Below are 22,348 nucleotides of genomic sequence, written 5' to 3' on the forward strand. Positions count from 1 at the left end.
TAATGTTTTCCTATGTTAACTTTTTTTGGGGTCCAGGAAGAAGATTAAAAGCAAAAGTGGAAGGCTGACGTTATTCTGCTGTCATATACTACCACTCTTGTACAGGTTCCCTCCATTTACAAAGGAAATTAGTATTAGAAATATGTAATTTAGAACAACTCTGTTTTACACATTTTGCTTATTTTCCCAGGGCAGAGGACATGATTGATTAGTTTCAAATTACATTACAAAATTTGATCTCCCAGTCTATGTAAAGAGTGGCAGCTCCTTACACAAGGCTCAGTTCAAAGTTTTTATTTTTTTGTTTTGTTTTTATTTTTTAATCCAAGAGAATTTGTCCAGATAGCTTCTTTTAAGAAGCTCCATTTTCTTCATCCTCTAGATGTGATCAGACCAAAGCATTCTTTCTCAAATGAGTCTTCAGGCTAATGAAGTTCTGTTCTTTGCCCTCCTCACAAGCTAAAGTATCTATGCTAATGGGGACCAGGATAGGCTTATTCAGTTTCTCGATACTGGGCTGTTGATACACAGAACCTAGGAGTGGGGAGCAACAAAATCTTGGAGATGAAAGGGGCCTCCCTAATCACCACCACTAATCACTGTCACTGTCGCTTAGTTTTTGTAATACTCATACGAAAATTAACCTGAATCATCAAAGTAATGTAAAATAATAGTAAATTGAGATATAAAAACAAAATAGGAAAAGTGCCTTTTTCAGGAAGACTCTACTTAAAATTAATGTAGTAATGATTCTGTTTTTTTTTTTCTGCAGAGCGGGAAGCCCCCAGTTAAGGACATGTTCACAGATCTAAAAGATGGAAGGAAGCTTTTGGATCTTTTGGAGGGTTTGACAGGGAAACCTCTGGTAAGAGAAATGTGTATGAATTGTATTGCCAGCCATTTAAAAAAAGAAAACACACAGAAATGAAACAGCAAATATGATTTTTTTTTTTAAACTGGTTTAAAAACTGTTTTGCTTGTAGTATACAGTCTGACTTCACTGCAATTTCAATGAAATTTCTGAGAGCCCCATTCATATGGGATTTAGCGTCAGGCTGTAGTTAGTTTGTAACCCTTTCTTGAAGGTTAACGTACTGTTTAGCAAAGCATGTAAAGGCAGTGGTATTATTCGCATACTGTATATTTTAAATAGTGATCTTTTAGAGGTCTGTTTCTAGGTGATCTGGAACAGTGGCTTTTAGCTAGACCTTTGTGGAGTTTTTCTAATGAGCTCATGAAAGAGCTCTTACAATTTTTATATACACACACATATAGTATATAAAATGCCATTTATAATAATTTTCGATTTAATTTCATGCTTTTATAATGGAAACTTCAGCAATTTAAAGTTCTCATCCTGCAAGTTTGTCTTGTTTTCTAAAGAGATTTCACTAGTACTCCTAATGATTTGGGGTCTGACTTGAAGCCCATTGAAGACAATGGGAGTCTTCTGTTTTCTAGTTTTGATTACTAGGTTCCAAGTTCAGCTCCATACTCATGTGATATAATGGTGTTCTGCTGCTGAAATTAAATTGCAGCAATTAAGGTAAATGGAGTGGAAGGTATTGTCAAGAGTTGCAGTGCTTTTTATTTTTATTTTTTTTCTCTCTCTCGGGATACTAAAAGGATGGGAAAGTCAGGAAGTGTTACATCTTCCCAGTGCTCAAAGATTTAACAGACTTTTGGTGCCAGAAAAACAAATTGCTGCTTGTTCCCTATGAAGAGCCAAAAAATTTCAACTGCTTTGGCAAACGCTCAAAACCCTCAGATTATCCCCAGGAACTCCCACTATGCTGTTGAATTGCCAATACATAATCCTGCAGATGCTGGGAACAAAAGTGGTGAGCTTGCCTAAGATGAACTGAAATGTATTTTGAATCCAGGGCTTGGACTGTGCGTTTAATTAAGGAATATTTTTCTGACTAGTTTTCATTTTAAAGTTCATTTTGAAATTGTTTTGAGTGATCTTGTTTTGGTTTTGTTCCTACTTAAGAAGGAAAAATACTGAGAAAACTCAGACAAATTTCCTGTTGTTTGCTGTACGATTAGTTTGCCTTGGTCTGTCAAGTTAATTCTGATATCAGCAGATTGTGATTTTCTTTTTTTTGCTCCCCAGCCTAAAGAACGAGGTTCCACAAGAGTACATGCCTTAAATAATGTCAACAGAGTACTGCAAGTCTTGCATCAGAACAATGTGAGCATGTTTTCCACAGTTCTTTTTGGTAGATTCTTTAATTTATGTCTATATATAAATGAGTTCAAAGCGAAGAGCATAAGGTGATTTTTAGCACCTAAAATGAGAATTCTGTGAGGTGGTGAAAACTGAGAACGTTTTACCTAGCTGATGTTGGAAGTCAGTGCCTGGCAATTTTATGAAATGGTAAAATGCTAGAATATTACTACTATAACTAAATTGTGCTTTTTCAGAGATGTGTTCAACTCCATAAACAAATCTATCTATACAGTTTCAATTTTAAAGAAGCTGATTTGAAACTCTGTTATGTGTAGTTTTTGAACTTGGCAAGACAAATAGTTTATTTCCAGTGAAGATGCAGGACTTGGGCAAAAATCTGTGAGGGCATGACAGATTTTGCATCTCTGTTTTTCAAGATCTGCTTTCCAAATCCCCTGGGATCTTTCTATTGGGATCGATCAGTTCTGTGTCAAATCTCTGATATGTGTTCCTAGTTTCTAACTTTGGTAATTGATTAGAAAAGAAAATACTCCTTTAGAAAAATGAGAATAATTATTTATTTACTTTTTTTCCCCAGTGCTTTGAAATTGGTAGCACTGTTGTAAAGTTTTTCCCTGAATTCAATTATCAATTTAGGCTTATCATATGATATGCATATTGTATGCTTATCAATTCCTGATAAGCATAAATCTCTGTAATTAGAATTTCTATTTGTAAGTGTCATGACATTGAAATAATTTGAGAGTAAAACTCTGACAATAAAACGCAATGAAGCAAGCTGTCTTGTTTAATGCACAAAGGCTCTGATATATTTATGTGAACTACTAACTAATATGAAAATATTATATAATACTGCATTTTCCTCTCTGTGTTGGTGGAATAGTGTCATATTTCTAGGAAGTATCCAAAGTTTAGTGGTGGATTGTTTTTTTTTTTTTTCTTAGGTTCTATAAATATTGAATGCTTTTTGTAAAGATAAGTAGTAGGTCTTTCCAGTTGGAAATTGATTTGTTATACGAAGATAATAAAGTGATACTGAATTATAATAATTTACTGGTTCTTCCTTAAGCGAGCAGAATCTGGGGTTCTAGAAACAAGAGTAGTGTTAGTAAGCTGAAGTTTAAGATCATATATATGATTTATACCTACTGCTTAACTTTATTAGAAAGTGTGTGTTTGATAAGACAAAGGGGAATGACATTCACTGAGAAACAGTTATATTCTCTTGTCAGAGAGTTTGTGGGCTATACAATATTCATAACTTGTGAAATAATTTATGAAAGGGTGTTTAAATCTGTATTGCAAAGAACAGGCAAACCTGCAGTGTAGACATTTAATTGATTGAGTGACCTTATCCAGTTGATGAGCAGAATGATTCTATTTAGTAAATTTCAACTTTTCTGGATTTGAGGACTAAGAAAAAATTCCATTGGAAATCATTCCATGTAGCGAAATATCTATTGTCAGTAATAGTGATGATCTACTATCAGCTCTCTTTTCTTGGTTGTCTATGTCTTAGTAGTCCAATGACCATCATAGCAGCTTTCTGGCTGCATGCTGCAAAGTATTGGTTTAATTCTTAATCATTAATATACAAAAGTGGGCATTTTTTTAAAATAGGTACCAAGCTGTATATAGTTTGTACAGAGAAGCGCACTACTTGTAGTAATGACAAGATTTGTATTAAAAAACATTAAGTGTTTTTTGTTACATATTCTCGGGAATGTTTTTCTTTTGCATATGAACAAAAACTCTTAGCTTGTAATTGTAAGCAATGTAATTGTTTTCTTTTTGTTCCCTTAATCTTTAGCCTTGCTTTACGCTCCCTGCCTTCTGCAGTGTTTTCCAGTGCAATTGTTTAATGATTGGCACTGGTGGTTCTTTTGGCCTGTATTTTGTCTGTTAAATTTACAAATGTTTTAAGCAAGCACATACCTAGTACTAGCAAGAGGATTATAGTAAAATCCTGGTCTAACTGATATAGAAATTGGGACAGGACAATCGACAAATCCACAGACTTTCTTAGTACTTCAAAATGTAATTTGTGACTCTGTTAATCTATGTAACATAATTTTGATTTGGTTCTTGTAACCAAGATACCTATGTGGAACTAGGATATTGTCTAGATGCTGTCTGAAATTGGTGCTATCCATGACTGGATGATAAGAGGAAAAATACTCACTTGTATGCCATTACATATAAATATATATATATATATATATATATGTATGTATATATATCAGAAAGCTCTTTTAAAGCAGTATGAAACTTTGTTTGCTTTTGTTGATTCTGCTGCTTAAGGCTATGTCCACTGAGAGAGGCTTCACCTCTGTCCTGTGATTGTCCATGTCGTTTAATTACTAGTCAGCTCCTTGGTACAGTTTTGTCCAGCTACTACCAACTACTATTTTTCCCATGCAAAGCCCAGATACTGTATTTGGAGATGGTGTAGGCCAGGAACTGTTTCCGATGGGTGCTGTGGGTAACACCACCTTATTTGGGGCTAGGATAGACGAGAGAATGGGAGAAGAAAGTTTCACCATGTAAGTGAAATGTGCTCTGCTGCTTACTCTTGGGTCAATTGGCTTGGGGCTCAGGTTATTTAGGAATATGAAGCCTCACCACCCACACCTGATTGCTGCACCTACTATATGTGTGTATACACACAGGGAGGTATTTTTCGTCAGCAATAGGCAGTTATTCCTAGTCTAGTTTCCATAGGCATGGTTGTGACTAATTCAGTGCACTGCTCTTAGGTTCCTCCAAAAAGTGGTTCAGAGCAGGTGCCTTTTTCTCTCTGAATGAAGACTAGATGCTCTGTAGACTCAGAGTCTACAGTAGCATTGAGTGGGCATCTCCTGCAGAGTGCTGAGTACTTGATGCAGGACTGTCTAGTCCCTTCTGCCCTCTTACCTACTAGAGTTTAATTTCCCTATCTCTTTTCATATTTTTTAATTTTACTAATTTTTTTAATGACCTCAATTAGAATGTCGAAGAGCTTTTATTTTTAATTATGGAATTTTTATGGTTCTGTAGCATCTCTGAGAGTCTTTAGGAACAGGACTGCTTCTTAACTCGTTAAAAAAAGATAGCAGATCCTTCATATTTTCATGTTCATCAGTCAGTTTTGCCTGCTGGTACATATCTGTATAGCAAAAGAGAGAATAAAACTTTTCCAGTGGAATATCTTTTTTGCAACCATCTCATTTGTGGTGATGTTTAAGCAGTTTTCATGACAAATTAAGATAGACAGTATTGTGTTGTAATCTCCACTTCTCTCTTTTACCTAATCATTGGCTCAGAACATTTGATAACATGTGGCTGGACAGCTAGGAATATGGGTTAGAGTTGCAGGTTGAGAATGTGGTAATGTTCTTTGACATAAAGTGATTTAACATGTCCAGGTGGAGTTGGTGAATATTGGAGGAACTGACATCGTTGATGGGAATCACAAGCTGACCCTGGGATTGCTATGGAGCATTATCTTGCACTGGCAGGTGAGAAGGCTGTTGTGAGATATCTTCCTTTCCAGGAATCATGCACGTCAATCTTCTGGAATTCTTACAGAACTTCCTGTTTTGTTTCGTTTTGTTTTTTCCCTCAGCAGAAAATACTGCTTCTATTCTGAGCTGGTAAATAAAAGTAGGCCAGTGTTTGGTTTCTGATCTCTGTATATTGGCTGCATCCCCCAGTATGTATTCCAGTTATGTGCTCAGTTGTAGCCAGTCACTCAGTCAGTTCCTAGTACTGTTAATACCAGGAAAGCTTTTCAGGCTAAAGCATTGTGTTTATATTCCTTTCTCAAGTCTAGACGTAGTACCTCAACAGCAAACTTCCTGTGTGAGCTGAGCAGAAATACTATTCTTGCAGGAAAAACTTTTCAAGCCCTATTGATGGGGTATGCTTACTTGGTGGAACCTCCAACGTGAGCATTGGGGAATATTATTCTCCATGTGTATCTTAGGCAGTCCTGAGAGGGAGGGGAGATCTGTGACTTACAACTAATGTGTTTTTTATTACATGGAGCATTACTGGTTCTTGTAATCAGGAGAATGCAAAGATAACTTAAAGACTATTCCCAAATTTCATGTAAGGAGTTAAAGCTTGTCTCATAGCTTTTCATGGAGAAGAGTTTTCCTGGATTTGTGAAATATTTTGGTTCAAAGGTTTTGTGCAAAGGAAAAGTGGAGAATATATCTGTAAGGTCTAGTTGCTACCGTTCTGCAGGTAAAGGATGTCATGAAGAACATCATGTCAGATTTGCAGCAGACCAATAGTGAGAAAATCCTGTTGAGCTGGGTTCGGCAGTCCACGAGACCTTACAGTCAAGTCAATGTTCTGAACTTCACCACGAGCTGGGCGGATGGACTTGCTTTTAACGCTGTCGTCCACAGACACAAGTAGGTGACAAATGCTGACTTACCTTGCACTTAATGAAATATGCAGCTTATTTTTCTATATCTTGATGCTTGAGCATTTGACAACTTCTAGCCTGTTTCAGCAATTCATATTTTGTTGTTGTAACAACAATGGAGGAATATTTGCTAGAGCAGCAGTTACTTGCGGATGATAGTCAAGGCAGCAGTGTAACTGTCTATTTTTACACATACGCATGTAGACACACATTTGTCTACACACATGTATTTGAGGCTGATTTAAATCCCATTTAGTATTCATTAACTAGAAAGTAAGATGAATGGGTCTTTGCAGGGGGGATTGACCATCTCCTTCCCCCATGCCTTCCTTTCTGCTTCCTGCCAACCTCCCTCTCCTGAAAAGGGAAAGATATCTTCAATCTGAATTTGCCATATCTCTTCAATATGGAGATAAAGAGAAGCTTCAGAATGAAGGAATAAGGAATATAGACTTGGTGGCTCTTGGTTTTTGAATGTATGTTGCCTGAAGGACAGTATACTCAGCTCTTTCAGGAGGTTGTGCTTTGTGTTCAATCTGAACAGAAGAATCTAAAGGTAATAGTGTGCTTTGGATATCTGTAGTGTATATGGTTGTTTGATCATAATACAAGCTGCATTACAAGTTTGTATCTTCTTTGGGAAGATATTTTATGTTCTTTCTGATTTAGAAGAAATCTTTGGTTGTCTAAATAAATGATCGTTACAGACTCCTGTGAAATTTGCATACCTTCTCCCTCCCTCCCCCTTTCTTTTCTGTTCTTTGAGATGTGCTTCTGAGCAATCCATTGGCACACTTCAAATGAAGTCAGCTCATTGCTTTGCAAGGATGTTTCTTACTGTAATCAACCATTTTAACATGTTAATGGTATGATAATTTGTGGAATTTAACCAGACCTTCTGGCCATGAGGTATCTGTCATATTAAATGCTGTACATCACACAGAATATACCCAGAAGCACAGAGTATTTTTACCCAGCAGATAGAAGAGTATTCACAAAAGCATACGTTCACTTTGAGCCTGCTGTTCTCTGCACTAAAGCCTTTATTGAATCTGTGCTGACTGAGGTAACAGGATCTATCACAGGGCTTGCTGACTTCAGCACAGGTTTGCCCCTGCATCTGTGTGCCTTCCAGCCTGGAGCTGGCTGATGCTCAGGCTGTGTGAATGCATTGGGAGCACTTGCAGCACCCTGTGGACTCCTGAGTGCTTATAAGGAGTGTTCCCCAAAAGCAGAGCAATACTGGCAGAGGGCTCTGTGGAGCTTATGCTACCAGGGGAAATTGTAGCAAATCCCCTTCTCTGGATGGTGTGAGCTGTACTGGCAATGGTGTTATTTTTTTAATTTTTTTACCAGCATAATCATGTAGTGATATAGTTCTGCTGGTAAACATGTGAAGCTTTATGATGGAGAGAGGGCAAGTTTTAGACGTAAGTGAAGAATTGCATTTTCCGGTAGCTCCCTGAAGTTTTCATTAGTTACTCGACACACTGCTGATCTGAGTCTTTGATTCGCTCATCCAACCGTTCCTTCTCTTTCATGCTTCTTCCTTCTGCCCCAACAACTTCTGCCCTGCTGCTGCTCCTTCAGGCAGCAGCGGGACACCTGAGAGCACGTCAGCAGCCAGCGCTTTGGAATTCAGCTTTACTATCCCAAAGGATCAGTCTTTAGCCAGTGAAGCCCCATTTTGCCACTTTTCCAAGAAATCTTGAGCTGGCTTTGAATGTAGGCCAGCTTTAAAAGAGAAGCTATAAAAGGCGCTTCTGAGGAACAAGGGAGTTGAGGCAGGTTGCAGAAGCAGTAGGACAACAAAACTCTTTAACTTACCAGTGGCACGTGCATCCCTGACTAATGGAATTTTTTTGTTTAGCTTCATCCTGTGATTTAAATATAGGGGATTTTTTTATGGGTTCAGTGAAGAGACTTAATAACTCATTTTTTTCCCCTTCCTTCTGCATCTATCAGAAATTGTTAATAAATGCTACCTCTCAGGTATAATATATAATACCTTTGCAATGCTCACAATACTTAACATTTTATGAGGTAACAGGAAATTTAACATTTTATTGTGTTGGTCTCTTTCATTCCCTAATATTAGCTCAGTTCATCAAATTGAATTCTGCTCTTTGGTACAATTTTATTGCTCTTAGGTAATACCTAGACTACATTTGAATAAAATTTGTATTGTTGTGGCAGTGTGCAGGTAGCGTGTATATGATATATTTATTACAATGTTTTTCAAGTTAAAAAATCTCCGTTAAAACTTTGTGAATCTGTGTGGTTATCCTGGTTATTTCTTGCCTGGCGTTGGAGTATTTCATTAGCTTATGTCAGGATCTTTTTCTTTCTTTCTTTTTTTCTTTTTTTTTTAATGCCCCCCCCTTCTTTCTGAGTCTTTTAACCCCTGCGGTAATAATTATGGCTTTCATGTTGCAAAAAGTGTAATGACTCAACAGATATTAAAGCACATGCTCAGATCAATTTAAATCTGAATTAAGTATTTAAAGAATTAAAGGCAAGACCCTCTTTTCCTCTGAGAGTTCTATAAAGCACAAGATCAAAAGCAGTATTTTAATGAGAAGCCACTATTACAGAGAAATGGAAAATATTTTCAATAACTCTGTAGTCTTGCAGCTGTGCTACTGCAGCACCAGGCTAATTGTGCTGTGTACGTCTAGATATGCTGTCCCTGCCTCTATGAAAGGTGCCTGTTTGCTGACCCTGCTTCTTACTCCATGCTCTGCTCTTTTCCCCTTAGACCTGCTGGTATGTTTGGGATGCAGAACTGGCTTAGAGATATGATTCAGTTAACACTAACCCAAGATGAGGGGTAGTGGCATTGTAAAACCAGTCAGCTCCTTGGTCTGATTCACATCATGACTCACACAAGCACTTGTGATTTTAACAGCAGAAAAGGTCAGAGAGGCAGGGTGAGTGGTAGAAAGTGGTAGACTACTGCTCTTTCTGGCCGTGGCAGCCCATAATGATTACTGAGCCACATCGTGAACTTGGAATAAGGCTTTCTAGAAAGAGTGTCTCTTCACTACCCAACTGAGTGTGATGCAAAAAGATTGTAGGGATGGTAATGCTGTAAAGAGAAACACCTGAAGAAAACTGATTCTGGAACAAATTTTAAACGAATGGTTTATTTTCTGCTTAGTCACGCTTAATCTCTAGTTATAGTTACATAGTGTATACAGAATATATAGAATGGTGGGTGGATATTACTGTGAGCATGTGATCATGAAGACAGTTATTTGATTTATGATTGCAAAATCCTCACTAGAAAGAAAATGCTTATATTTTTATATCTATATATTTGTGTATAAGCACATATTTATATTTTATAAATATGCCTATCTTTATATTTTATATTACTTAGACAATTACCTTCATATTGATAACTTCTAATTCTACAGATTTGTTTTTCTTTAATTTAAATGACTAATTTTTTCCTATGTTGTCTTTGTTTTTAGACCTGAGCTCTTCAGCTGGGATAAAGTTGTAACGATGTCCCCAGTTGAGAGACTGGAACATGCTTTCAGCATAGCCAAAAACCACTTGGGAATTGAAAAACTGTTGGATCCTGAAGGTGTGATATAATTGTTTTTACTCGGTTAGAAGTTTTGCTATTGAACTATCTTTTTTAAAAAATACATTTGCTAAGAGTAATTTCAGTAGTTTTGTGCAGTGATATTTCATTTCAAGCTGTTAAATTTAGGATAATAAGAATAAAAATTTGTAGTGTTAAGGGTAAGTGTGAATATGTGTATGCTTTAGATTCTGAATGTTAGGATTCAGCTTGACTTGCTGTTCAGAGGCAGTATACAGGAAGGTGCACCTGGTACTCTATAGGGTGAGTTTTTTATTTGTTATTTATTTATTTATTTACTTCAAATGCTTGTGCTTTTTAGATGAAGTAGAGCAGTGTAGAATGAGCTAGCTTAAGAGCTCAACTTTTGTTCTTTATGTCCATTGTGTAGCTGTGAGTACTTTACCCTGTTGGAGTGCTTGCTGGGAAACTTTTATGACCCCTTTCTAAAAGCCTGAGCTGTCACTCTGCTTTGAAGTGCGCCTCTAAAGATTTATTCTATATGAGAAGCTCTCAAACTGTAGATTCAAGCACCACCACCTTAAAAAAAAAAATCAGTGTCAGCTGAATAGGTAGAATTCATAATCCACATGGTATATATACCTGAGTTTGTGAAACTCTCTTTCATAATATGAGCCAGAAAGTGACCTGAATAATGCTACAAGTAAGAACAGAGCATATGCTGAAGTGTTTGTTTATGGAGGATACTGTCCCAGAATTGCATTTCTTCTTAGAAGACACTCGAGAACAACACTTCCCCCCCCCCCAATCCAAAAAAAAAAAAAAAAAAAAAAAAAATAGCTGTTACTCCTCACTAATTTCAGTTTTGGGCTCTGAATCTAAAAATCCATGCGTTCTGATGTGAATTTACTTTCTATATAGAGAATGATTTTATATTTCTTCAGTTGCTTGTGCTGCTTTGCACATCAGTTATTCCAGTCAAACCTGACCTTTTAACTTAATGCTTACTAGAGATTACTTAATAGGACAACTTTTTGTTTATATCAGTGTATGTGAAATCATAACTGTATTTTAGGTAATTATTTAGGAAAGCAGTTTCTTGATTTAATATTCCCCCTCACCCCTCTCCCCCCCCCTTTTTTTGATGCAGATGTTGCTGTACAGCTTCCAGACAAAAAGTCTATTATCATGTATTTAACCTCTTTGTTTGAGGTCCTTCCTAAGCAAGTTACCATGGAGGACATCCGTGAGGTGGAGACTCTTCCAAGAAGATACAAACAGGAATGTGAGGATGGAGAATTCAATATACAACAAGTATGTTTGTCATCAAAGTTTGGCTGGCTTTTGAGTTGTAATTTTAGCTAGTCCTCAGGCTTCGTAGTTTTATCTGGAACATGCTTTCTATCCTGTACAACACAGTTGGAAAGATAAGAGAAATCACAGCATTTTCTTCATGGTTGATGTGCATGGTTTTATCTTCCTTCTCCTTCTCTTTTGATTTCTATTAAAAATCCTGTCCTGAGATGGAAAGTTCCATCTGTTTTATGCCTTTTGCTTCAGCCTATCTTTCTCATTTATCTTGGTGAGCTACAGAGAGTGTCCCAAAATTTGAGCTGAGTTTGCAGTGGGTCTCTTACATTTGGCTGTTGGTGTTGTGGTAGAAGTAGTAGGTTTCATTTGCTTTTGTTTCTGTGTGATCCACTGTTCTGTTAAATAAGCAGAATTAAGGTCAGCTTTTCTATCCAGATTCTTCTTCTTCTTTTTTTTTTTAATGAAAGTTAATTAGTAGTAACTGCTGGCCCTTCTTGTTAAAAATGCATCCACCAATCAGTTTTAATTTTGTATGAAGTATTGACAGGGATCTCAATTGTTCTATTTTTAGTACCAGTTGGGAAGGCATCTTCTTTGCATTTCTAAGGTGTCACTTTTCTCTTTGCTGCCTAGGCTGTAGGACTTGAAGAGGAGCAGGGTGGTTCTAGAGCAGAGACTCCTAGCACAGTGACAGAGGTGGATATGGACTTGGATAGCTACCAAGTTGCTCTGGAAGAAGTCCTCACATGGTTGCTGTCAGCTGAGGATACATTTCGGGAACAGGAGGAAATATCTGACGACGTTGAGGAAGTCAAAGAACAATTTTCTACCCATGAAGTAAGATTTTCCTGAATTTTTTTTTTGGTTGTGGGGCAGGTGAGCATGGGACAGGGCTATAGAACTTTGATTTCATAGTTCTTTTCCAAACCCTACCATTCTGTTTCTTTTGTCATGCTTTTCCTAAATTAAAAACACCTCTAACTGAATGCATTTCTGTTGGTAAATGATAGTTTCTTGAAGGTGAAGCATCTTTTTAGGAGAACTTACAGTGGAACATGCTTTGAAACTTGAATTTAGTTTGTCAGCTTTCCACGGCCAGTGCACTAGTTTCTTTGTATTATGGTACAGACTGACTCTCATTTCTCTGCTGCCAACCACTAAAAAGCCTGGTCAGCCCTATGTCACTTGCTGTTAAATGATAGCAGTGCTGAAACTGATAATCATGCCAGTTTAATTTAGTGGTCTCTCTCTCTCATGATTAGCATAGTTTATTCTAGAAACATGATGTGTTATTGTTTCCAAATTGTTCTTGTTTCCAAATTATTGTGTTTTGATTCTGTTCCAAATCTGAACAAATGTTCTAGTGTTGCTAGAAGTTTCAGATGTCATGTTAGATGTTTTATTTTTTTCCTTTCTCAGCTTGCTGTATACAATTCCACTTTAAAATCTGGATGATGATTGGTATGAAGAATATTTCTTTTGTGCTAGGGTTATAAAACCACAAATGAAAGGAAGAGATGTCTGAATTTTTGTTAAATATGTGAATTTTTAGCATTATTAACTCTTGGCATTCTGTTTGCTTTCTTGCAGTACATAATAGGTTTCGTTCAATGTGCTGTTGGCCATAGATAAATTTTGTTTTATTTACTTGGTACATTTATTTCAAGGTTGTCTCTTAACCAAAACTTTTTCTCTGAGGCAAAGTCATTTTTTATCACTCAATTAGCTCTTCGTTTTACTGGCTTCAGAACTTCTGTAGTTCTTGAAGTCTTCTAATGGAGAAACAGATCTGCCGTGCTTGCACATTTTATGATGTTGGCTCATTCTGCAACAGTGACATTTTAAACAGAGTCAATTTATTAAAGTTCTTACTAATTCATAAACTCCAGGAGCTCACAGATCATGGTGATGTGACTGGTTGTACTTTTCCTAGGCTTTTATGATGGAGCTGACTGAGCACCAGAGCAGTGTAGGCAGTGTCCTGCAGGCTGGGAACCAACTGGTAGCACAGGGCAACCTGTCCTCTGAAGAGGAGTTTGAAATCCAGGAGCAAATGCAGCTGCTGAACAATCGATGGGAGGAACTCAGGGTGGAGAGCATGGACAGGCAGTCCCGGTGAGTCATACCATGCAAGGTGTTCTAGAGTTGCAAGACCAGCCTCTGGCAATGACTATGTCTTTGAGGAATTAGTTTGCAGCCCTTTGTAGGATTTTTTCAGAATTTACTCTTCTCATTTGTAATATGAAATGTACCCTCTGTATACTTTCTGAGATGAACCAAAGGCAATGAGTAAAACTGTTTTTGTACTCTTACATAAATATAGAAGTGTTTTTGTGAGTCTTAATGTCAAGTATACCAGACTAAATATATAGTATCTATATAGTAGCTACATAAATGTGTTTTAATATTGTTTCAGTAATCCAAATTCTTAAATAAAACATTCAGTAGATGCGAATGGCTATGTGTGTTTACACAGCTAAGGGGTATTTTTCCCCACATACAGATTACTAAGCTCAGAGCTGCACATCAAGAGAGAAAATACCTTTCATTGCAGCTCTCAACAGAGCTTCTGTTAGCAGCAAATCCCTGGTGCAACAAACAATCCTTATTTATAAATTGCATAATTCACTAACTATTTTGGAGAAGGAAACAAGGAAACTTAACTATGTTTCTTATGTTGATGGTGAACAATTTATTTGCTTATACCTAACTGGTTTATGAATGGCTGTTTTTCTGTCTTTCCTTTAGTAACAACAATTTAGTCTATTTCTTTGGGAAAGTACCCTCTGAAATGACTCTGCTTTGCTTCCCCCTCCTTCCTGCAGTCTGCATGACATGCTGATGGAGCTACAGAAAAAGCAATTGCAGCAGCTATCTGACTGGCTGACAGTCACAGAAGAACGCATTCGGAAGATGGAGTCTCAGTTCTTTGCTGAAGATTTAGAGTCCCTTCAAAAACAGCTGGAAGAACACAAAGTAAAGCTTTACCTCTCATATGGGAGAAATACTTGGAAGATCTGTAGGTTGGTGGGTTCCAAGCAACTTGATTGGGTCAGAATCTAAACATGACTGTGTTTGAGGGGCTGTGTTTGATACTTTGAAGGGGAGAGTTGTAGGAAGGAAGAGAATTGGACATTTCTGAAATTGCTTTCTTGACTGAACACTTGAAGGCTGATACATACAGCAGAAGCTTTTTTTTTTTTAAAAAATCTTCACCTTGTGCAGGAAATGAAGCCTCTTCAAGAGAATCGTTGGTGTGTAAGGGAAAGCATGAAACATCTGCTGGACAAATTTGTCCTTAATGATTGGTTGGCATTGCTAAAGCATGCTTGAATGTTTGCTGCTTAAAATAATGTAGGAACTAAAAATAACAGGAAGGGCCTCCTGAGCTGCTGAATCTAGTCCCTGCTGTTACAGGGATTGCGTCCTAGATGGGGTGCACAGTTGTTGCTTTCTGATACACACAACACTTTGGAATTGATTTGACCCTCAGTTAAGTTTCTGCAAGAGAGTCCAGGCTTTCTAGTCTGCTCTGTCTTTGAAGAGGAAAGATGGCCTTTTGGTACTTGTCGCAGTTACAGCTTTGGTTACTGTAGTCAGTGTTGAGGTTTGACATTCTCCTCAGCATGGGGCATACCTCACAGGGCAAAGACTGCTAAGTATTTTTAGTCTCTGTAATTTCCTGTCCCACATTTGCGTTCTTTCGTCAGTCTTCAAAGTCTGGAGAGCTTGAAGTGTGGTGTTCATGGAGCGATTTAGGATATTCTGGGATAAAAAGTGGTATTTCTAGTAGTATAAAGGTATATTTATGTTGCAAAGATGTTTCAGAGGTAAATATAACCACGGAATCTGTTCTTCTGGAAGTTGTATGAATATATAAATATATTAATTATTGCAAAATTTAAGGAGTGGTATGCTTTTTGCTGTATGCCCTTTTGTGACTGTTGTCTCTGAACATTGTGACTGATATACCACCAACTAGACTTAGGTTATGAGATAATTTTAATGTCAACTATTAAAAGACAAATGTTTGTAGCGATTATTTTTTCCTCTTTATGGCATATGTATGATACTTGCTAATAGACAATATTTTTCATAGAAACATTTAAGCTCTCTTAACTAGAGTAGCAGAGATATAGAAAGTCAATACAGTTGTATGATTCTCCTAGTGAAGTATGCTACCAACATCTTAAAGCATTCCTTTCAGGAGTAGTCAGCAAGGATTCACCAAGGGGAAATCCTGCTTAACCAATCTGATAGCCTTCTATGATTGAATGACTGGCTGGGTAGATGAGGGCAGAGCAGTGGATGTTGTGTACCTTGACTTCAGCAAGGCTTTTGACACTGTCTCCCATGGCATCCTCCTAGGTAAGCTCAGGAAGTACAGGATAGATGAGTGGACTGAATAATGAAGTGGCTGGAGAACTGACTGAAAGGCAGAGCTCAGAGGGTTGTCATCAGTGGTGTGAAGTCCAGTTGGAGGCCTGTAGCTAGCGGTATCCCCCAAGGGTCAGTACTGGGGCCAGTTCAAATTTTTCATCAGTGACCTGGATGAAGGGACAGAGTTCCCCCTCAGCAAGTTTGATGATATCAAACTGTGAAGAGTGGCTGACACATCTGAGGGCTGTGCTGCCACTGAGAGAGACCTGGACAGGCTGGAGAGCTGGGCAGTGAAAAACTACCTCCTGAGGTTCAGCAAGGGCAAGGGAGGAATGACCCCATGCACCAGTACAAGCTGGGGGCTGACCTTCTGGAAAGCAGCTCTGCAGAGAAGGACCTGGGAGTGCTGGTGGACAGTAAGTTGAGTATAAGCCAGCAATGTGTGCCTGTGACCAAGAAATCCAATGGTCTCCTGGGGTGCATTAGGAAGAGTGTTGCCAGCACGATGAGGGAGGTGATCCTGCCCCTCTCCTCAGCCCTGGGGAGGCCTCATCTCGAGTCCTGTGTCCAGTTCTGGGCTCCCCAGTATAAGAGAGACATGGAGCTACTGGAGAGAGTCCAGCGTAGGGCTATGAGGATGATCAGAGGGCTGGAGCACCTGCCCTATGAGGAGCGGTTGCGAGAGCTGTGCCTCTTTAGCCTGGAGAAGACAAGACTGAGGGGAGATCTTATCAATGTCTACAAATACCTCATGGCAGGGTGTCAAGGGGATGGGGCTGGAGTCTTTTCAGTCATGCCAAGTGACAGGACAAGAGGCAACAGGCGCAAACTGAAACACAGGCAGTTCTGTCTGAGCATAAGAGCGAGCTTCTTCCCTGTGAGAGTGACGGAGCACTGGACCAGGTTGCCCAGGGAGGTTGTGGAATCTCCTTCTCTGGAGATCTTCAAGGCCTGTCTGGATGCAACCCTGTCTAACGTGCTCTAGGTGACCCTGCTTGAGCAGGGAGGTTGGACCAAATGATCTCCAGAGGTCCCTTCCAACTTCAACCATTCTGTGATTCCTTCTTGTTTTCTGACGTTCTAACAGAATGGATTTGGATTCATTTCTAAGCAATCTTCTGCTTGCATTTTTCTTTTTTTTTTGAATTGTGCAGTGGTTCTCCAGGGGTAAAATATTTGCTTAACTGTTGAATCTTAAGTGCTTTGCCACAGCAAGTATTTTTGTTACTATGACCAAAATAGCAGACTTGCAAAGTATTCAAAGTTCATAACCATTGTTGTCATCTTCTAGAGCCTGCAGAGTGACCTAGAGACAGAACAAGTGAAGGTAAACTCCCTGACTCACATGGTTGTAATTGTTGATGAAAGCAGTGGGGAAAGCGCAACAGCTGTCCTGGAGGACCAGTTGCAGGTAAGATATTAGAGTTTTCTTTAAACTCTTAATAGCAGGTACTCAAAATGTTTGCATGTAATTGTTAAACAATAATTTAATGTATATAAAAACAATCCATCTTAGAAAGTATTTTTAAAGCAATATTAACATAAAGACTTATTCAACTTCCTAAGGGTAAAACCTGCAAAAGTGCCTTGGTAACTTTCAATACCTGATTTGTCAATTTGCCTGTGTCCTTAGTGACTTCGGTATGTTGCAGTGCCTCCTTTCAGCAGTTTCATTAAAGTGGGAAGATACATAGTACATTTTTACTTTTAACAACCCATTGAAAATTTACCTGTACAAATAAATGTGATGGAAAAGTATTTAAAGAAGTGATCAGAATTTATTGGAATAACCTGAAATAGAGTGTCTGTGAAAAATAGGATTTATTGAAACAATTCATGCTAGTTTATTTGCACCTTTTGAAAACAGTCAAAATTTTACTATCTTCAGTGAGAATGGAGTTAAGACCATAGGTGAATGCTCTTGAAAGTTTTAACCTTAAGCTTTATGCAATACAACAATAGCAATTACAGGCAATGAAGAAACGGCAGTGTAGAAAGAGATTATGATGAGGTAGAAATCATGCTTTTGAATATCTGATTTTGAGTTTCCTTGTGAGGCTCATGAGTATTTCTTGCTTTCTCTAGAGGCTTGGTGAGCGGTGGACAGCAGTTTGCCATTGGACTGAGGAACGACGACTCAAATTGCAAGAAATTCAGCTTTTATGGCAGGAACTGCTGGAAGAGCAGGTTAGTAGCTTTTTAGTTACCCAGAATGACTGACTGACATTTTGAAGTTGAAATTCTTCTTTGCTCTTTTAGTTCTATGGAAACTGTGAAGCCAGTGTAGTTGCCAGGCCTCCAGTAAGATACTGTGGGATGGAGCCACGAGAGACAACTCTTACATCAGCTGAGATTTGACTGAAGTCTAATGAGTCAAGTTTCTCTGTGGTTTCAGATCTTGCCTAGAGAAATGAAGGACAGAATGAAAATCTGTGCCTTGTGAAACAGAGGCTGTTAGGATCTCAAGTGAGCCTACAGCAGAGAAAGAGCAGGTAGCTGAGTGAATGAATTCTCTTATCTAATGCAGAAGAACAACTGATGTCTGGGTAAAAGCAACCTAGCTTTCTTCTTTAGTGTCCCTTGTACAAGGAGAAACTGAACTGTTCGGTCATCCTATGAAGGTATTTGTGCAGGTCTCTGTGTGAGATGTGTGCTGTGTAATTAGTGCATACGTTTCTTTTTTTTTTTCTTTTTTTAGTATATGCAGATTTGTGTATATAGTAACTCTTGGTAGAGATTAACAGCTCTCAGAAGAAAGTAGACTTGAAATACTAGATTTGTGTATAAGTTTCCCCTCGTTTCCTGTGGAGTAGAGTAGTGGTGCAGCCTAAGAAAAGAATGTTCCTAAGTTTAAGCAAGAATTTTTATAACTCCTTGCAAAATCATTTCCAAATTAGCTATTTAATGTTTTTATGGACATAATTCTTTGAAAGCCCTGTTTTTTTTATTTACCTTATGTCACTGAATTCCACAGGTGGTGGAATTTTTAAAAATAATTTCTTTAATTTTCCCTGACTCTTTGTCTGACAAACTAATTCATAATGAACCCTGTGACCCTTTCTGGAAAATTGAATAGAGAAGTAATTGTATAAGAATGCAGGTACGATCATCTTGCCTTACGGAACTCATTTATGGAATGAGATTCTCTCAAATCTCTTGTCTTAAAATTTCCCTGTATTTGAACCACTGTATCCAGTTTCTATTTGGACTCTAATTTCTATGAAACAACTTAAAAATAATAAAGTGATATTACTTGATTTAAGATCAATGAAGATTTGTAAAGTGACAAAGAAGTAGGAATATCCATAATACCAAAATGATAATGAATTAATAAGTGGTGGCTTGGTACACAATTTTGCAATAAACTAATCAATTGATACTGTTTTAAAAATCAGCAACATAAAACATTTGGTTTGTATAGTGAAGCATGTGGTTATGTCTCATTTTGCTGAGTTCTGGCAAACAGTTGAATTGCAAAGGAGATGATTTAGTGAGTTGTATATGTCTTTGTATAATATTGCATGTTTTTAAGTTGACCTTGAATACACTTCTCGAACACACACAGGCATACAAAAGCATGATTCAGCTCTGTTAGATTTATGTGCCTTTGGCTATACCTTGTTTTGTAACTCAACTTTAAATGTTTAATGGCTATCTTTTGAAGGTTTTACTTAAATTGTTTTTTTTTTTTTCTTAAATGATGGTATGGGTATACTACTCCGTAGTATACACAGAGGTGTATAGATGCTTGAGATGAGAGAAGTAGGACAGCACCTGTGCAGTTGTTACTGTCAATTACAGCCTACTTTCTTTGTTAGGAATGTTTTATATACACTTCTGCTTTTGTTTTCTGTTTTTGTTCCCCCTCCCCCCCCCCCCCCCAGCATTTGCAAAATGCTGATAAGTCAAATTTACAGCTAGTGTGGCCTTGCTGTTAGTGTGGACCCAAGGTTCAGATTACGTTTTATCCAATACCATCTCTCCCTCTCTCTCTCTCTCTCTCTCTCTCTCTCTCTCTCTCTCTCTCTCTCTCTCTTTCTTTCTCTCTTTCTTTCTTTCTTTAAAACACTGCCTTGGGAAGTATGTGTGTACACACAGAAATGCTACCACTTTCTGGCAACCATAGACCAAAGTAAGACTCTGAGCTGAGAAAAGCCTTGCTGTATGTTAAGGTACCTACTGCTCTCAGGTTTGAGGACCCTGTATGATTGTGTTTCTGACTTACTACATCTTTATGATTTTCTAGGAAAAGACCACCCTTAGCCGTTCATTGACTGGGAGTTTATTATAAAACTGTTGCAAATGTCACCTTCTGTTGGAGTAATTTTGCTTTCAGATATGTTTTAAGTGGTCTGTAATTGTGTTTCCCTGAAAAACTGAAAAAGTTACACTAGGTGGTTGTTTAATGTAGAATGTCAGATATCAAGTGGTGAGGAAGTAGAACTTTATTTTAGGTGGTTCAGCTCAGCCTATGTTTGCGTTTGTTGTTCAACTCTGAACATTGCATTTATTACTGTTGGGTTTGAATTACAGATCTTTACCTGTGAGAATTATCAAATGAACTAAAAGAAATCATAATATGAAACTAATTTAAAACTTTAATGCAAACATTTTAATAATGGAAAAGTACCGAAAAGATTTAGGTGTTAACACTTTTTCAGTCCACTCAACCAAGTGGGGAGTTGAGCAATAGTGATGCATCAGCCTTTTTGTGGCTGTCTAAAAGATTTTTGGAAACCACATTGCCAAGTCAACATAATTCTTACCACTCGGGAAACAAATTCCTCAATCAGTGCCAGATACTTCTTAGCACTGTAATAATGTTTCAATTTCCTATGGAGAGTTCTCTGACATCCGAGTTGGCAGAATTTTATTGTATACATTAAAGGGTTTTTAGGCTCCTCTCTTAATGCTGGCTCAGATACCAACTTGATTTTTCCAGTGAGTATGTGGTGCTGTAATTTTGTTCTTCCAGCCTTATGGCATTTCCACCACCATCATATTTTGCTGTCTGTACATTTTGCTTATTGGAAAACTATGCTAGCCTTAGGCCTAGAAGTTGCTGTAGCCAGTTCTGGGACAATGTCAAAAGTATAGTGAGACTGAGGAGCTGGTGACTCTTAAATATGTGTTCCCAGTGAACATAAAGGGCGGCTTCTAGTATTACTTTGTTTTATTACAAGGAGGAGAAGCACTGTGCCAATGACCACACAAATTACGTTAACAGAGGGGTAGTTGAGTATTGTAGTCTATGAAGGGTTAGGTGGCTGTGCAGCAGCAACAATTTGTTTTAACTTTTGTTTGATGCAATGTAATGTAAAACACATTAAATACTTCTTGACATTTCGTGCCAATTGTTGCTGGAGTTGCCAAAGAAGTGCTGTCTGACTGAAGTAAGAGGTGAGACTCAGGACAGATTTCCTAGAAGAAGGGAGCCCTGAACTGCTACTATCCAAAGCTGACCATCCCAGCTTTCAGTAGTTAATGAGACAGTGCTAAACTTATTTTGCAATTGGAAGTAGGTATAATAAACAAGGTGGTAATTAGTGAGTGATGATTAGTAATTAGTTGTAGTCAATCTGAGTCTGTGACTGACTGGACTGAAAGAACACAGAATTAGCATTGATGCAACTTCTGCAAGAAAGCAGTTTGTAACATCTGGTTCTGAATCAAAGAGGAAGAATGAAGGAAGAAGAATGAAAGAAGGCATATAGACTGTTTTGCTTCATTGCAAGTCCTAGGTCACTTTTAGTGCATATCTGGTCCATGTTAACAGCTTTGGGGAATGTGGGGGCTGGGAGAGGGCTCTGAAATCTCGAGAAATGATTTTGCTGAAATTTTTGTACTGGAAAGTATTACTTAGCTCTCCTCTGATCTGATTTTTTTGTCTCCATTTTTGTAGTGTTCTTGCTAATGCCAGCTGAAATTCCTGTATGTAAGAATTGCAGAACCATGCTTTGATTAAGTGCAAAGATATTAAATTTTGTCATTAGCTGTTTGAGAAACTTGTTATGTTCTTATATTATTTCCCTTATGATCTGCAGTGCTTATTGAAAGCTTGGTTAACAGAGAAAGAAGAGGCTTTAAATAAGGTCCAAACAAGCAACTTCAAAGATCAAACAGACCTGAGCGTGAATGTTCGAAAACTGGCAGTGAGTATTGCTGTCCTGATCCATTTTGTCAAATTTGAGAGAATACATGAATAGCAAGTTGTCAGATTGGCTCCAGTAGGAGCTGTGAACATACTGTGTCGTTGGAAACCAGGCCCAGATTCTCTCCTTGTTAGATTCTTTGACTTGAATTTTTAAAATTTGTGTGACACTTGCTCCTTGGCCATTCTATATTGATGTGCCATACTTTGGATAGCTGCCCTGTGCGTTTGACAGGCCTTTGACAGTTTCCTGAAGACTATCAGTCAGCTGTGTTTTTTCAGAGCTTTTGGTACATTAATGCAGCTTCTGTCTACCCTCATTGTTTGGAACTGTTACTGAAGAAT

At 37.9% G+C, this 22,348-nt stretch overlaps 1 protein-coding gene across 6 annotated transcripts in view; it reads left to right on the forward strand.

Annotated features, from left to right (window-relative positions):
• Positions 1-22,348, forward strand: part of UTRN (utrophin) — a 405,882-nt gene that overhangs the window by 77,816 nt on the left and 305,718 nt on the right. For all 6 annotated transcript variants that reach the window (XM_062572341.1, XM_062572340.1, XM_062572342.1 and 3 more), the window contains 12 exons: positions 773-865; positions 2,117-2,194; positions 5,599-5,691; positions 6,422-6,594; positions 10,085-10,200; positions 11,312-11,475; positions 12,106-12,309; positions 13,406-13,587; positions 14,298-14,448; positions 17,144-17,263; positions 17,938-18,039; positions 21,897-22,004. In XM_062572341.1, coding sequence (XP_062428325.1) covers positions 773-865; positions 2,117-2,194; positions 5,599-5,691; positions 6,422-6,594; positions 10,085-10,200; positions 11,312-11,475; positions 12,106-12,309; positions 13,406-13,587; positions 14,298-14,448; positions 17,144-17,263; positions 17,938-18,039; positions 21,897-22,004 — 1,584 coding nt within the window. The remainder of the gene's footprint in view (positions 1-772; positions 866-2,116; positions 2,195-5,598; positions 5,692-6,421; positions 6,595-10,084; positions 10,201-11,311; positions 11,476-12,105; positions 12,310-13,405; positions 13,588-14,297; positions 14,449-17,143; positions 17,264-17,937; positions 18,040-21,896; positions 22,005-22,348) is intronic.

Source organism: Rhea pennata, chromosome 3, assembly GCF_028389875.1.
Source record: "Rhea pennata isolate bPtePen1 chromosome 3, bPtePen1.pri, whole genome shotgun sequence".
Classification (NCBI taxonomy): domain Eukaryota; kingdom Metazoa; phylum Chordata; class Aves; order Rheiformes; family Rheidae; genus Rhea; species Rhea pennata.